Source organism: Xyrauchen texanus, chromosome 2 (assembly GCF_025860055.1).
Source record: "Xyrauchen texanus isolate HMW12.3.18 chromosome 2, RBS_HiC_50CHRs, whole genome shotgun sequence".
Taxonomy (NCBI): Eukaryota; Metazoa; Chordata; class Actinopteri; order Cypriniformes; family Catostomidae; genus Xyrauchen; species Xyrauchen texanus.
Window position 1 is genome coordinate 23,144,699 of NC_068277.1, and position 18,367 is coordinate 23,163,065.

Sequence of the window (18,367 nt, forward strand, 5' to 3'; positions counted from 1 at the left end):
TCGGGGCGGGGCTTTGTGACGGCCCATCTGCGGGAGGGGCGGGCATAAGAATATGGAGCGTTTGCACCATTCAACACATGGATGGACCATTCACATGGATGGACCATTAATCATTTAGTTAGTTGCTGGTAAATAATGGTCAGAGGAAATGGATGTTGAATTAGGAATGAAAGAAAACGGTCTAAAAGGGCACCCTTCTAGTCCCGTGTGAGGTTTAAGATTTAACTCAGTATTGGAGGTTTTGCAATTGATTATCTCTGGCATTTAAATGTTTTCTCGATGCAATCCCAACCATGCAATTATTGTCCATGGTGATGAAACACAAGTAGCAGTTTCGACACCGCAGCAAAGTTGCTGACCTGCAAAGTCAACTAGTGCGGGCACGTGGACAACAGAGGTACTGCAGTGTTTAACGGCGCTTGACGACTTTTTGTCATGAAGTAAAATAAATCATTGACATGATCGGATGTGATGTCTTTTTTCTTAAAATTGCCATTTCAGGGCAGTTCTGAAACCTGGTTAGTTTACATAAGCTCAAATGATGGTCGGTCACATTTGAAAAATATCTGACTGTCAAGAAGCAGCCTAATTATATATACGTACATTATATACTATACATACTGTGTGTGTGTGTGTGTGTGTGTATATATATATATATATATATATATATATATATATATATATATATATATATATATCTCATCATATTAAGAGACATTTATACAAACACAATGCAAAAAAAAAAAAAAACTATATTAAACAAAAATCTACAAATATTAAAATGCTGGATGTGTTGGGGCCTGTGTAGCTCAGCAAGTAAAGACGCTAACTACCACAACCGGAGTCGCAAGTTAAAATCCAGGATGTGCTGAGTGACTCCAGTCAAGCTTCCTAAGCAACCAATTGTTGCTTGGCCTGGTTGCTAGGGTGAGTAGGGTCACATTGGGCTAACCTGCTCGTAGTCGCCATAATGTGATTCTCACTCTCGGTGGGGCACGTGGTGAGTTGTGTGTGGATTCCACGGAGAATAGCGTGAAGCCTCCAGACGCGATAGGTCTCCGTGGTAACACACTCAAAAAGCCACGTAATGTGCGAATTGACGAGATTCTTCCTCCACCATCCGGATTGAGGCAAGTCATTACGCCACGACAGGGACTTGGAGCGCATTGGGAATTGGGCATTCCAAATTGGGGAGAAAATAAAAAATAATGCTTGATGTGAGTTAGTAAAAAACAAATTAAACACTATCCATCCATCCATCTATCTGTGGAGGCGAATAGAATGTGAATTGAAGCTTCACCGTTGCGCTTTAAGTGAACGTGTTTATTTTTGTGAATAAAAGAGTGACATTCCTGAGTTGGAATTGCCGTCCGGCTTCTTCATTACACTGGTGCCGAAACCCAGGATTGAGGGAGTCGCCATGGAGTCCTCGCCATTGGCGGACATTATCAAGACCCTCGCTGGCATATACCAGACTCAACACCAGGCCCTCCTGGAGCTTTGAGCGGAACAGGAACAGCATTTTGAGGACACTCAAGCCCAGGCAGAGCACCGGTGGGTGTTCCAGAGCTTGCTGCCACGTGGTACTCCAGCAGCGACATCGGCTGCGGGACCCCCACCTCAGATTACCCTGGCCTGGGTGGGTCCCCAGGATGACCCCGCTGCGAGGTCGGTCTGGCCCCAGACGCAGTGTGCGTTCCGGTCCACCTGCTGCCTTTTTTGACGGAGGAGGCTCAGCTCGCGGCCCACAACTGCTGGTGGCTAACCTGCTGGAGTACCCTGATCTGAAGTGGGGCATCGTACAGCGGGCCGGCCGCAACCCCGAGCAACATAGTTTTTCAGAATTTGGCTGCCCATTCGCTTTTGCCCAGCAGCTCCGCTGATGCTTGCCATAAGTGGTTGCTAGCAGAGGATCGTGACGCTGGGGTAATCGTCAACTTGGTGGTACTGGAACAGTTTGTCGACTGGCTGCCCAAAAGAACTGCGGAGTGGGTCCGGTGCCACCACCCGACGTCGCTGGTGGATGCAGTCCACCTGGCTGAGGACCAATTGATGGTGTATCCGTGAGATGGCCCTGATTTTTCTCTCTCTCTCTTCTCCTGCTGTCTCTTCCCCTGCCCTACCTCACACTGTTGCTGTCCCTGCTCCATGGATAGGGGGGTTATTTCCCCAAACCTCGCACCATGGGGAAAGTCTGGGCCAGTGTGCCGGTGCTGCAGAGAGCCGGGCCACTTCCAGGACAAATGTTCGGCTATGGATGTGGGCATGTCAGTCCGTGTCCCCGATGCGCCGCATACTGCCCCTGACCGAGCAGGGATGTACCAGATACCTGTGAGTATTCAAGGGGGTACATACTTAGCCTTGGTGGATTCAGGTTGTAATCAAACCACGATTCACCAATGCGTAGTTCAACGTGAGGCTTTGGGTACAGCACGTAGGATGAAGGTGAGGTGTGTGCATGGAGACATCCACGAATATCCCTTAATGTCTTAATATAGAATAGAAGCAGTGGTTAGTCCTCGTCTCACCCATCCGCTGATTTTGGGTACGAATTGGCCAGCATTTAATTAGTTATTGGGGAGATTATGTGCGGATGGGTCATGCACCAAAGTGTTTTGGTGTGTAGTTTATGATTTGCTGGCTGAGGAGCCGGAGCCGGGGCCGTCTGTGTCAGTTAAAGGAGGGGAAAGTCCCGGCTTCCCCAGCCCTTAGAGATTTCCCTGCTGGGAATTTCCTTCTGGAGCAGACTAGACTCTTAAGCACACCTTTGATCAAGAGAAAATGATTGATGGTCAACGCCTCCGGCCAGACATTGCACTTGCATATCCGTACTTTTCTATTATAAATGATCGGTTGTATCGAGTGGTGCAGGACGCTGAGACAAAAGAGGACACAACCCAGTTGTTGATACTGAAGAGCTGTCTAGAAATTTTATTCCAGCATGCGGCACATGGACATCGCTTTGTCTTGGTTCTGGTGGACTATGCAATGTGATATCCGGAAGTAGTGCCTCTACACAACATTTCAGCACGTAGTGTTGCGAAGGGCGCTCTTCAGAATAACCTCCCGAGTTGGGAATCAGAGAGAAATCCTCACTGATCAAGGCACTACTTTCATGTCACGTACACTATGCAAACTGTACAAATTATTGGGTATTATTAAATAGAATTAAAGCATGTACCACCTGCAAACGGGTTTTTTTTACCCTTTCAAAAATTGGGCCCCCCATTCACTTCCATTGTAAGTGCCTATCTGTAAACCAGATTTATGCTTTTTTTTTTTTTTTGTGGTAATCAATATTATGCCAGAAATGCTGTTGATTGAGCTTAACTTGTATTGAGCCTGGAATATTCCTTTAAATAAATTAAACACACACAATCCATACATGCATGCACACACACACATACACATCAATTTAAAAGAAAAGTGATGCGTTAAATGATGCTTACAATGGCACTGTTTGGGTCTACCTCAAGTAGGTAGTACAGATTTAAAATTGCCCGGCCTACATTTTCACTGTCCCAACACAAATGAAAACAAAAATTAAACATTTAAATTTTTAGTAATGTGTTTTTTTTTTATGGATTAATAATTACATCATAATTATTATAATTAAGAATATTCATTAAATGTTTTCTTCACAAAACAAAGATAGCTTTACTGGTAAACAATGGCATTAGCCAACTCTATAACATTTCATTGGTGATAAGTTTAAATCAGCAGAATTTTAAACAATAATGTTTAACACATAGAAAACCAAATGTTTGCCAGGCATATGTCCCATTTATAAGATCAAGGAATGTAACGTTGACTGTTCTGTCAGCTGGCCTGAAACACTCTCATACTGGCCCCGGACCATCTTCATGTTGAGCCCAGCAATTGTAGTTCCATATCTACCTATATATCAGGCTTTTCAATGTCAACACAGCAATATCAAAACTATTCTCCTTGAAGTTCTACTCAAGCAGCATAATTGCTTCTCGACTGCAATTTGTGGGGCATTTTTTGGTAGAAAACGAAACAAACTATTATATTCAATCCTATATGTTTAAAATGTAATATATTGCATTTTACTTATTTCTAGTAATGACCTGGTGACACTATTTTAGCAGCATCCTTTATAATGCTGGAAGAGTGTTACAGGAATTAGCGACAAAAACAGCATCCACGACTGGAAACTGCCTTTAACTGAATCTAATTTGTATATAATTGTAATACTTGCAGGTCACCATTTAACACTATACGCGAGGACGCATGTGGATAGTTCGACCCTTAACCTCGAACCTCTGTGTCGTCATTTCCCTAAGACTTGGCGGCGGCTGCTAATGCTGCTGAGAGGGAAAGAAAGAGTGAAGAGAGGGAGGGAGGAAAGGAGATAAACAAAGGGAAAGAGACGTCATTTTCCCCGCTTCTTGGCGCGAATCTGGCTCGTAACTATAAAAGGGAACAAACGTCGATACTCTCAAGCGTCTAAACAGCGAGTTTTTGTGTTTTTGAAGACTAGCTCGCGCGTTAGCAATTTTCATATTCCTTATCACAAACCCATCTCATCTTCAGATACTGATCTCTAACTTTTTTTTTTTTTAAAGCGTTTTAGAGTACAGTAGTCTCATCACGGTGGTCTTATAAACTCTTAACAATGGGGGTGAGTTTGTCTGTCTTTGTTGTTAGCTTTGCTCTTACTTTGCTTTTTGACAGATGTGTGCGGCAATTAGAACAAAGACTGAAGGAGACAAATCATAATCCTTGGTTTGAGTGAGAGTGGTGTGTGTGTGAAGGAGGTATACGCGGAGCTCATGAATAGCGAGGGGTGGTGGTGAGATTTGTGGGTTTTTTTGTGTAAAGACGTTCAAGTCCTACAGTTTTACGTGTCCATAGATGTTGTTCAGCATCTCGTATGGTTGATTTCTTGTTTCTGGTTCATTTCAGGTGGATCGTCGACAGCGCCATTTCGTTAAGCACAATAACACTGATGATAAATTTAACGAGCCAAACTGTTGTTATTTTCATCAACCTGCTTGTTTGTCGTGTAAGATATGGAACAGTCGGTATATTAAAGCCATATGATGACCATGTAAGATGAGTGAATGTGTAAATTGGGCATGAGGGTCTTCGTGCAGGCATTTAATCGGCGGACATGATGCTGTCCCCTTTTTTAACGCACATGCGTTCATATATAATTGAACATTTATACATTTAACCCAGGCTTAAATTACAGTTTAGAAACGTGAACTTCAGCATCGTGAAGCCCTAGTTTTATGAATCACGTTCATCTCCACGTGCCTGAAGAGTACACAGCACCTGTTTCCTGCTTGTTTCTTCTGCCATGTGTGTACTTGGATCTTAAAATAAGCGTTATTATGTGTCTCTGGGCCTCTAGTTGTATATTAATCTTGATGATAGACAACATGTTTCTCGAATTAACTGTTAACCGCAGACCTTTATAGAAATGCAGGCATCCTATGGTGACCAGAGGTAGACTGATAACTAAGGTGGTGGAAGAGTCCGATAATGGATTATTCTCTAGATGGTTTTTAAAATTGATTTTATAGAATGTTAAAATTTAATTTTTAGTCTTTCCTATGTGACAGGCCAGATGTAGAGGCTACAAGAGTACAAAATTCATATTTCTAAGTTGCAGTTTATTGTTCAACCAAAATCCTACTAAACACACTCAAAAAAAGATTTTGTGCAAAATGCAGGAATTTTAACTGTAAACAAGCCCAAAACAAACAAGATTCTCATTTTGAAATTATGAAAACTTGGCTCTTTTACAATAATATACAATTAAGTATTTTCCAAATTAAGCATTTTATAGCCTATATATTCACAAGATGAAGGGTTTTTTATTTCTATATTTCACCAGATTGGGTTTAATGACAAATAAGGTTTATTATTATTCACCAGAAATTAAATTGGAGACATGATTCATGTGCTGGCGGGGCACATTTCCATATAGCCATATTTTTCTTTGCTTGTCCTCATTAATTTCGAAAACTAAATAACAGAATATACATTGAAGTGAGAATAAAACTATGGATTAACTTTGTTAGTAATGGATTTAGATGCAGCAAATCCCAACGAGGTGTCAGTGATTGTTTTTATTTCACCTCTGCTGCTCTTATAAGAACCGTAGAATTCTCCAGCACTGGCCACAGATTAACAGAGGAATAAAAAAAACTATCAGATAGATTTTAGCAGATAACTATAGTTCCAAAAAGAAACTATCAGCACTGATTAATCGGTTAGGCCGTTATATTGGCCTACCTCTAATGGTGACCACAAACATGTTAAAACCCCCATACAGTCACCCACAAACAGAAAAAGATGCAATTAGAATTGTTAAAATACTAGGAGTTGTTTTGAAGGCAAACAATATTACTTGCTTGTTATGAACCTATTGATATTTTGACTATTAGCTGATTATTAATTGCTGTGTTAAATTTTTTTTTTGGCTATTGTGTAAATATTTTGTGTATCATATCACTGCAGATGGTGAAAAAAGCTGGTTGACCTATCTAAGCTGGTCTTCCAAGCTGGTCACTTGGCTGGTTAAAAAGGCATTTAGGGCACTTTTTAGGCTGGTCATGTTGGGACACCGGCTGGCCTCTGAGTTAAACCCACTGAGTACCAAGTTTTGTTTAGTCCCTCTTTTGAGGATAATGTCTTGATTTATGCTTCTGTCTCTCCATAAACATCCAGAGAAAATCAAACCAGAGCAAAGGAGAAAAAGCAGAGAAGGCTTGAAGAAAGGGCAGCTATGGATGCAGTGTGTGCCAAGGTGGATGCAGCTAATAAGGTATGGGATTAAGAGGTTAACATCTCAATACTGTTGTTAAGATTATCCGAATGGAAGGATTTCCAAATGTCTCAAGAGATTGTTATACAGTTACAGTATGTATTCAGTGTTACAGTGTTAATACAGTTGAAAAGCATTAAAGGGATAGTTCACCCAAAAATGAAAATTCTCTCATCATTTACTCGCCCTCATGCCATCCCCTTGCCATCTCTTGCCCGGGGAAGAGATTGAATCTCCCGGCTGATGCACACTCTGGCACGGGACGCTGTTCACTCACGTGCGTTTGCTGCAGCTAGATTATAACACTATTTCTCGTGACATAGTGAATCCTAATATATGTGTCACATTCTCTGTGTATCTTACCATGAGGAGAATGGTCGATACGCAGCTCTATTAAGAAGAGGAAAGTTTGTTTTTTGCGAGATAAAGATGGATGAAGTCAACGTAAAGTTGAGAGTCTTGGCCCAATATACACTGGAATAAAGTACGTTTATGATTCGTTTTTTTTGGCTTGTTTTTCAAAGTAATATCTAAAACTCCTTTAAAACAATGTACATTTACTTTAGGAGATATACTGTAGAAGAAAAAATTGTTATTGGATTATGTTGAATACAATATTTAATCAGGGCTCAATATTAACGCTTGTCCAGGACAAGTGGATTTTACTTGCGGACAAGCAGACTGATTAAATCATCAATAAACAAATAACTAGCTATATTTGTGAAATAACTAGCTATATTTGTGATAGCCTAGGCCTGTGTCACTTATTAGATTGTTCTTATTCTGCTGTTGAAAGTAATTTTATTATTCGATAGTGATCTAGTATCAGCTGCACACTATTTGATTGACAGGTGGCATATGTGTGTGTTCTGAACATGGGCGCGTTCCAAAAATGCATGCACTAATGCGCACCTGAATGGTCAAATGCATTTTATAATTCTGCCAAAATGCCCGTCTTGGTGAGGTTTTCATGTAAACACAGAGAGTAACTTCTAAAGTGACCGCAAAACAGTGGAGAAAAAGTGGATTTGTATGAAAATGTCAGACTTATAAGCTAATAGACCTGTTGCTGTTACTATAATAATCAATCCATAATAAGAAAATGAGAAACTGCTCTTGACTGGGTAACTTTACTAGCTTTTAAAATGATTAATGTATTATAATCATACAGTGAAGACCTGCAGTAGTTGAATGTTGCATTTCATTCTGGATGTTTACTTGAAACTGCTGTTAAAAACTTTTAAAGCTGTTACAAAAGCACTGAATTTTCTTAATTTGTTCTCTTATTTTTTTTAATCCATTTCTATTCATTGATGTTTTGTATTATTTAATTACTGACTGTTTACTAGTCTTGAATAATTACTTAAGAACTTTGGCATTGAGAATTGTCAAATTTCATGACCGACTACTGAAATTTTGGTATTGTTATAATGTATAGCCTTTATTGTACATGTAGATCTTGCTGCAATATCTTGATTAAAAATTATATCTCATTCTATAGAAGTGTGAGCACCCTTACTGTAAATGATACCAATGGAGGTTTTTCTTTATTTAACTACCATATGTAACATAAAATATTTATCATAGTCTCCTCCCCTACCCTGTGCAGTTTACATTTCAAGGTCAAGGAAATTCTCTGGAAACATCATGCATTTATTGACATTTAAAAAAAATCTTGTCTTTTTAACAGTCAGTGAGTAATCGTGTTAAATAATCATGATTTCAATTTTGACAAATAATCGTGATTATGATTTTTGCCATAATTGAACAGCCTTAGTGAAAAAATTAGTTATATTTTGATTGTTCTCACCCAAACCAATTGGCTCGTTTCAGAAGACATGGATTAAACCACGAGTCATATGAAATACGTTGTATGCCCTTTATGTGCTTTTTGAAGCTTTAAAGCAGGGACCGAAATTGTTCCATGGAACGAAAATCGAAAATGAGGAGAATTTTTGCAGAACATATCTGAAAATGGGAATGAAGTCCCTTTTTAATTGTTCTGTGGTGAATTTTATTTTAATAACTGGTTAAATTCATTTCATTAATCTTTTTTTATGAAACTTAAATCGAAATGGTTTTGTTACAGTGCATTTCCAGAATGACACCTTTCGGTTTCCCAAACAAATTACACCACTCTCTCTAAGTTGTACATTATAAACATGAGCTTTTGTTCTGAAGGTAACTGCTACATCACACTTTTTTTTTTCTTAATGCACATTGTGGTTGTAGCCTTTGTTTACATGCTGAAGACCTTTTAGACAAATTACAATGTACAGGATCTCACAAAAGTGAGTACACCCCTCACATTTTTGTAAATATTTGATTATATCTTTTCATGTGACAACACTGAAGAAACTACACTTAGCTGCAATGTAAAGTACTGCAGCAGTGCTAATGTAGGGCCATATCGCACTTTTGCTCATGTGATATTGCTTAAATATGGTGCATTGGTACAGATTTGATGCTGCCATGTTTTGACCGAGAAGCAGATCTGTAATTAAAACAAAGAATGAAATGATTATTAAATAATTATTACAGCATATGATGACATTTTGTCCAAACATGCCCAAGCATGCATGCATGGAGGATAGAAAGATTTTGGTTATTAACGGATTTCAGATGGCCAGATGTATTTTGGGGATATATATTTAATATAGTTATTTTAAATAGACTACTGTAAACTTTGCTTGTTGTCTGTGCTGATAATTCCCCATATGGGGGTAAACAATGTAATTGCTTATTTAAACTTATTTTGGTTGAAGCAAGTCCCTTTTTTTGAGTGTTTTTCCAGACCAGGTTTTTTTTTTTTTTTCTTCTTTTTTTTTCTTCTTCTTGAGAAATCTGGTAACACTGCAACTGGTATATCTCACACCCTTACCTTTAGAGTGCTGTCAGTAAAAAAAAAAAAAGAATGTTATCTACCATTCTTTGAATTCATTCTAACCAATTGAAAAGGAGGCAGCAGAACACTGGAATTGGAGTTTCTTTTCAGAATGAACCGAAATGAAAACATTTTGTTTTTAGCACCGGCTGCATTGTGTTGACCTACAGAGCTGACATATTCTTCGAAAAATCTTTTTGTTCAGAGAAGAAACTCATACATATCTTGGATGGCATGAGGGTGAATAATTGATGAGAGATTTACATTTTTGGGTGAACTATTTCTTTAACACAGTGTTGACATTTTAACGCCCATAATGACAATGTTGCATGGTTTCTTTTCAGCTTGAAGATCCTCTGGCTGCCTTTCCAGTGTTCAAAAAGTATGACAGAAATGGGTACGCTGTCCTTTTTTTGTTTTCCAATTTCTTACTCTATCAGTAAACTGGTGAACTGAAGTCATTCCTTTTGTTTTTGATGTGCCATACTAATATTGTGGAAGTGTGTGAATCTGTCACAGGTTAAACCTGGAGATTGAGTGTAAACGGGTATCTGCAATCAGTCAAGACACAGCGGAATGGGCCTATGATTTGACTAGAGTCAACATGCAGACGCTGTAGGTATTGAGCAAGTCAACATGTGGGGTAATTTAACATCCCTACATTGTTTCCCTAAAAGGCATTTTGACCTTGCCTCCAGAGCTTGATGTGCACACATTTGCTTTGAATTTAATGTAAGTTGGTGGAATGTTAAAGACCAGTTCATACTTCTGTGTTGAACCTATGCCATAGTCTCTGTGTAGCTTCCATGGTTACGGGGTAATCTTCGACATAAACTAACACGTGCCTCTCCAGAAATGTTACTACGCGTCATGTCACAACAACTGTGATTGGTCTGCTTTGTAACCAGAAACCATCCACCAGGATATTAAAAAAATATATGTCTGAGGTAGCTTTGTGTTTTCTCAAAGATTAATTTCAGATCTAGCCTATCCATTTGCGTATCACACTTTCCTATATGTACAGCCTTGGCCAAAAGTATTGGCAGTGATATACATTTTGTGTATCGCAAAGTTTTCTGCTTCAGTTGGTGTGGTGTTGATTCACATTGTTTCTAGATTATTGTGCAGAGTGATCAGATGCATTTTAAATAATTGCAAAAATATTAATTGGCCAAAAAAAATAAACTTATCACAAAAACCCAAATTTCAGTTTTTTGGCCCTGGCACAAAACGACTAGCTAACATAATTTCACTAATCATATCAGCAGCACCTGGGAAAGTGTGAACGAATACTAGTCAGGTGAAATCACTATAATTATGATGGGATTATAAGAGCAGACTGATTGCTATAAAAGGAAGGAAGAAGTGCTTCCAATCATTATGTTCTTGTTCGCAATGGTTACCTCTAAAGTATGACATGTAGCCATCATCGCTGTGCATTAAATGGCCTCACATGCAAGGAAATTGCTGCAAAGAATATTGCACCTGTAAGAACCATTTACCGGATCATCAAGAACTTCAAGGAGAGAGGTTCAACTACAGTGAATAAGGCTTCAGGACATCCCAGAGTGTCCAGCAAGCACCAGGGCAGTCTCCTCCTGAGGAGTCCGTTACGGAATCGTGTCGCCACCAGTGCAGCGCTTGCTCAATATTGGCAGCAGGTTGGTGTGAGTGCATCTGCATGCACAGTTAGGCGAAGACTTTTGGACAATGGCCTGGTGTCAAGAAGGGCAGCAAAGAAGCCACTCCACTTCTTTTCTCTAAGAAAAACATCAAGGACAGACTGAAATTCTGCAGGAAGTACAAGGATTGGACAGCAGAAGATTGGTACAAAGGTATTTTCTCTGATGAAGCCTCCTTCCGACTGTTTGGGACATCTGGAAAATTGATAGTCCGTAGAAGAAAAAGTGAACGCTACCATGAGTCCTGTGTTGTGCCAACAGTGAAGCATTCTGAGACCATCCATGTGTGGGGTTGCTTTTCATCCAAGGGAGTGGGCTCTCTCACAATTCTGCCCAAAAATACTGCCATGAATAAAGAATGGTATCAAAATATCCTGCAAGCGCAACTTCTCCCAATGATCCAGGAGCAATTTGGTGATGATCCGTGCATTTTCCTGCATGATTGTGCACCATTTCACAAGGCAAGAGTGATAATGAAGTTGCTCGTAGATCATTACATCTAAATTTTGGATCCGTGGCCAGGCAACTCCCCGAATCTTAATTCCATAGAGAACTTGTGGTCAATCCTCAAAAGCCGAGTGGACGAGCAGAAGCCCACAAATTGTGATCAACTCCGAGCCAAGACAAGAATGGATCGCCATCAGTTAGGATTTGGCCCAGAAGCTGAAATCCAGCATGCCAGAGTGAATTGCAGAGGTTATGAAGAACAAGGGTCAACACTGTAAATATTGACTCTTTGCATATATTGAATGTTTATTTTTTTCCAGTATACCATAGAAACGTGTGAATTTTTTTTTTGCAAACTTTGCAAAACACAATGTATGTCACTGCCAATACTTTTGGCCACGGTTGTACTTTAAAGTCGACCTTTTAAACTTTTAAAATGGTCTTTTTTATTATTATTATTATCTGCACTGATGTCCACTTAAAATGTCATTTAAAGTTGTTTTTTTTTTTACACCAAACAGTCATAATTTAGTCATGTATGATAATTTTCTTCCCTGTCTCTGGTCCTCTAAGCATCTAAAAATGCTCTGTTTTAAGCTGCCTGGCCCTTTAAGACTGTTGTGAGTGGCTAACATCATGCAGCCCTTCCAATACAGGCATATTTGAAACCCAATCCTAAGAAAATGAACCAAATCCACAAAATTTAAACAACATTTCAGGGTTAACACAACATACACCCAACACATTTAATCTAAACATATCAAACTGTTCACTAAAGCACAGCATAAACTATCAAACAGTCATGACATCGGTTACTTAAAATTTTTTTTGTCCAATAGTTTTAACTGTGCCATCTTTCCATAACAGCTTCTTTGCTTGAATCATATTTCTGAATACTCAAACGTAATACAATACACAGAGATGCTGGTCTTCACATCTCACATTTTCCCATATTGTTTACACATCGCTGAAAATGCATCAAAACGATCAAAGACGTTTACAGTTTAAAAAATAAAAATGGCACAGATTGGTGCACAAACGGTCCAGTTCCCTTGCAAACAGCAAGACAGCACAGCTGAAAATTTAATTGGGGTCTCAATTTTAGTTATAACTTGACATTGCGTCAATACAGTGCACGATGTATGATAATGGTCAAATCCATTTGTCTAGTGCACGTTTATGTAGAAAAACTTTTTCAGTCCAGATAGACACATGAAGGTGTCCTGTGTAAGTCCAGTTTGGAGACTCTCTTCAACTGTGTGACTGACTGAGCAGAAGTGGGCGGAGCCAAGGTACAATGACTGACAAATAGGCGTTGCATATAGAGATGTATTTGGTCCTTGTCCAAACGAGACGTTTTTGCAGCTTGGTTTAAGTGCACTTTCTATTAAGAAGGAAGTTTTCCATTCTGAAACTTGCAGTGCGTTTTTATAATACAATGATCTCTTATGTCAAAAGATCCAGGAAAATTAGATTCCTCATGTCATGACCACTTTAAAACAACTCATTTGTGTTTGTGCAGAAAGAAAAAAATTATAATTAAAAACAACTGATTTGTCAGAGCATCAAAGTATGCCAAATTATGTATTTAAGCGACTCTAGCATGCCTGCAGTATTTGTGTTTTTAAAAAAAATAAAAAATGATTAACTGCATGGCAGACGTGCATAATAAATATGCACGTTACCTAACATTTCATAACATTCACATACTTGTGAACTTGATACTTATGAACTTTTTAATTTAATAAAATATTTTGAATGCATACATTTCATTGCTTTTGTTTATTAACGATAATAAGAGCTTTTGTTTTAGAAATAAGGCATTTTCTTACAATACACTTTGTGGTGGTGTCGCAAAATGACGCAGGCGAACCAACACCATTATAAATGAGACTATAAGCTATAACGCAGGTTTGACTTTGAAGTATAATTCGGCCTTTACATATGAAAGCGGACATTAAAGCAGAAGAGCTTTTCTGCTCTTGGTGATTTCCACCTCTTTGGTCATTTACTGACTCAAATGTCTCTTTGAACGATTTATATATATATATATATCACACGTTTAAATAATGTGCATGTGGTGTATGCATCTGAGAAATGTTTGTTTCATCAATAATTTGTTTGGTTTATAACAAATGTCATTTGTTTTCCATTTTGTTTTGACAGATATGAACAGAGTGAATGGGGATGGAAGGAGAGAGAGAAGAGGGAGGAGATGAAGGATGAGAGGGCGTGGTATCTCCTGGCCCGAGATGCTGACTCTACACCTTTAGCGTTTTCACACTTTCGATTTGATGTAGAGTGTGGCGATGAGGTTTTATATTGGTAATGTTTCTCTATTAGGTCTCTCTCTATCTATATTTGCACTGTATGACTTCAATAATTGTCTGAGTAACATGACAGCAACTACTTGCATTGCATGTAATTAACTCTAATAATATCTCTGCAGTTATGAAGTTCAACTGGAGAGTAAAGTCAGACGGAAAGGCCTGGGGAAATTCCTCATCCAAATCCTTCAACTTATCGCCAACAGGTACCAAATCCTACATTCCTAGTTCTGGTGGAATTTTTACCATGTGTGCAATAGTACTTCTGTCAGGTATCATGAATCACTCAGTTTCTGGCTTTGTGTCTTTCCTCAGCACACAAATGAAAAAGGTCATGCTGACAGTATTTAAACACAATCATGGGGCTTACCAGTTCTTCAGGGAGGCTTTACAGTAAGTTTCATCCTTCTTAACTAATACATATTTAAAAAAAAAACCTTGCCATGTAGCATTCCTTAACCTTGTTTGAAGGCTAATTAAATACAGGGTTCTGGAATCTACCAAACACAATAGCAGTTACCATAGCAACGGGTTCCTTGCCAACTACTGAATATAAAGTCTGCTATCCTACTTTTTCCTAACAAGCATGCTGTGTTTAAAAATGTTGGTGATCTTTCAGTTTTGAACGGAGTTTAAATTGCAAGATTTACACTCACTGAACACTTAATTAGGATTACTATACGTGTGTATGTAACCGTTTTTATTTCTCACGGTTCGGTTTGTAAAAGTTTTAGCTTTACTGTTTCTGTACCGTTCGGTATTTCCTTTGTTTCCGAGAAAAAAAACTGGATTTGATAAATTCGATTTCTTGACCAAAACTTGTGCTCCAGATGTGTCATTAAACTTGAGGTGAACTGACCGTGGTGCCAGCACATCCCAAACTGTGGGTGGCGAACCGTATGGTTAATTTAAAAAAACATTTTTACCGAGAACCGTTACACTCCTAAAATAAATCTATATATCTCATACGCACGCATGCACGCACACATAGTATATACATGTATGAGGGATAAGCATTAAATGTTTCAAATCTAGCATATGCAATTTAAGCCTGAAGTTACATGGTTTTCAGTCTGTGATCGCCCGTCAACAGGGCTGTGAGCGCCGGGTACAAGATAGCGCAGAGTGGCTCAAATGCACGATTCAGTTTGGCTTCCCTCGATATCGTGGCGCATGCAACACATTTGAATTCTAAATGAGATTTTTCTATTTTAAAGCGCTATGCAGCAATTTAACCCATTCAAACTGCTGAACAGCGCTGACGAGAGAAAGCGAAAACAACTGCCCTGCCCAAACATCAATTACAAGACTTTTCACATCTACACTTAAACACCCTTACTAACATTTATCACTGTAAAATAATATTTCAATAAAACGGTGGAAGTTGTAGCCAAGAAAAAAAGCACTGATAGCACATACTCTCCTGTTGTGGGTATGTAAATCTTTTGGATTGAAAAACTTGCTTTATTGTTGTGGAGATAACTAACTGTCTCCGTAGTTTTTACCTCATTCCACAAGGCAATGAGCTGTAATCAATCGCATGTATGCAACTTATTTTGTTTTTATTTCAACAACTGAAGTACCTTGTTTTGATGTGAATGTCCCAATCTGGATATTGGATTTGCACGTTCCAGCAAACTCAATAAAATATAAAGTTGTATTTGTGAGACAACGTAATTTATTGTGTAAAATATGGCGGATAATACCATAATATCGATCGCAGGCCCCTGAATCTAATTGAAATCGCATCATGTCAGACTTTGAAGTATTGTCAAAAATCGAATCACAAGAGAATCAGTATAAGATTGTAGTGTGATGAAACGTAATATTTACACCCCTAGTAAATAAGACAGATGATGGCGAAAGCCCCATTTACACCACCAGTAACCATTCGACAGGATGCCATTAATTTTAAATGACAGTTCAGCGTCTCCGTTGGTGAGATGTGGCCGTGGCGAACGACACAACAAAGCTGAGAAAAGTTTAACTTTATGCAAATGATGTGTGACGTTCAGGAGCAACTACCATTGAGAGTGAAGACAGTGGAGCGTATGTCATCCATCTCCTGTGAGATACTGGAGCCGAGTGCAGTCAAAATGGAGAAGTTATAATGTTGTGAGGGATTTCACTGTTTAGTATCACTTGTCTGTACCACATATAATAAAATGATGTGTGGAAAACCATGTCAGAAACAGTCATCATTTGGAGTTAGTTTGATTCATAGATCGTTCCTCCTGCCAATAATATTATGTATGGAGCACTGTGGCAAGTTATGTAAAAACACTCTCCCCTTACAGAATGTACATTTTTAGAGGTAAGAGAATCTTGTCAAAAGAAAATAATATATTTTGTTTTGCCAGCAGTACATCTAATCTGTGATCAGATTTTAAGCTATGGCCAATTGTGCGGTCCACCATTTTAAAAAGTCACTGAATGGGCCATAAGTCATTTGTGAGGTGTTTATTTTTTTTTTATGTTTCAATATGTACTTTGATGGTCAGTGAGTGAGAACTTCACCTTATTGTACAGTAGATTTTGTATATACTAGATTTTCATGGATGCTAATTAAAACTTGTGTATATCAGGCCTTTGACCAAGCTCCTTTGGCACTCACCGATTGGCCGTTTGACGAAAGTTACTTCCACAATTTGCGCAAAGCATCATAGGATGTAAAAAAGTGGATTCCTGTGATGTCCCTGCAATACTTATGCTGTGTCAAAGTATGAATATTCTAATGGCTGTCATCTTCCTGTCAGGTTTGAGATTGACGAAACTTCACCCAGCGTGTCTGGTTGCTGTGGAGATGACTGCTCCTATGAGATTCTGAGCCGAAGAACAAAGTACGGCGAGGTCTCGGGGCATGCACATGGTGGCGGCCACTGTGGAGGCTGCTGCCATTAAGAGCGGTCCTTCCAGTATCGTTTCAGAGCTTCCTCGTTTACTACCCTTCTCCACCGCCCATGTACATCTATTAGAAAGCCCCTAAAACACACTCTTCTATCCATCATTATCGAAGGCCCCTCTTTATGCTTGCTCTTGGTTTTAAATTGGAAAAACAAGATTTGAATGACCGAGATGGCTAATAAAAGCCACTGTCAGCCAAAGTGACATTTCTCACCTCAGGTATTCACATGGTGAGGCTGTATGTCTGTGTATTTCATCCAGACCGAAAAAGGCAGCATTTTCCCCCAGAAAGTTTCCCTCTCTTCTCAGCTATTTTATTACCATAGTGAATGAATGCAAGTGTGGTTCATAGTGGATATTGCAGCCATTTCATCCTATACCTCTTTTCAGGGTAAATGTATTTTAACAAAAGCTGAAGTTTGCTTAACCATCTTCTCACTTCAAGAATCTGAATACTATGATTTGCAATGTTTATAATTGGGAATCACTAAACCTAGTCTGCCTCAGGTCATTGAATTTAAACTTCTAACAAATGTTTTTTTAACAGCTATTTAGGGCATTGTTAGATGAGGATTATGTTGATGTTTGATTCGATACAGGGATTGGCATGTTAGTTTTGGTGGACCCTTAGAAACATACTTTTTTTTTATCATAATCTTTTATCATGTTACTGTATATTTCAAATTTCTTCACTGTATATAATCTGTTTGCCATGTACATTTTACTTGCCTTCACAAAGTCATTGGGAAAAGTGTAAAAAACTTAATGACAAGAGTTTGAGAGATGATTGTTCGTGTCTTGTGCTCTCTTGTTAAACAAAAACAAAAGGTCATTCCAGCTTTGTCTTGTTTACTCTGTATGCAACAAATAAAGGAATCTTGTTTGACTTACGGAAGTTCAATTGTGTTAACATTGTATTGCACATTAATTTAACTTGAACTATTCTTGAAATGTTTTGGGGTCATGTCATGAACCAAAATTACATTGATATTTTGACTGAGGTCATTCTATAAAAACCATAAATTTCAGAACCCATTTAATCCTGTTCTCTACTTCCACATCTTTGCTTGGGGGCCAATTAATTCATAAAGCATCATGCAAGCGTGGATTGCAGGTGAACGAGTCATAACACAATTCAAACTTTGCAGGGGGGCTGTTTAATTCATGATTATTTCAAATTTCATGACCATTTGATAGTTTATGGTGCTGCTGCGATTGAGTGAAATGTATTATATATTCAGATTCAATGTGTTAAATGAGCATTGTGTAAACCCTGAAATTAATTTGTATAATGTGGAGCTTTGTTAATTTTCTTCTGATTAAG

The 18,367-nt window shown here is 38.6% G+C and overlaps 1 protein-coding gene across 1 annotated transcript; it reads left to right on the plus strand.

The window, feature by feature from the left end:
• The first annotated feature begins 6,647 nt into the window (after positions 1–6,647).
• On the plus strand, positions 6,648–17,934 carry LOC127659481 (N-alpha-acetyltransferase 40-like). The gene is made up of 7 exons (XM_052149330.1): positions 6,648–6,799; positions 10,028–10,080; positions 10,203–10,298; positions 13,979–14,137; positions 14,262–14,345; positions 14,455–14,532; positions 16,896–17,934. The coding sequence occupies exons 1-7, from the start codon at positions 6,761–6,763 to the stop codon at positions 17,038–17,040; spliced, it is 654 nt and encodes a 217-aa protein (XP_052005290.1). The 5' UTR covers positions 6,648–6,760; the 3' UTR covers positions 17,041–17,934.
• The last annotated feature ends 433 nt before the right edge of the window (positions 17,935–18,367 follow it).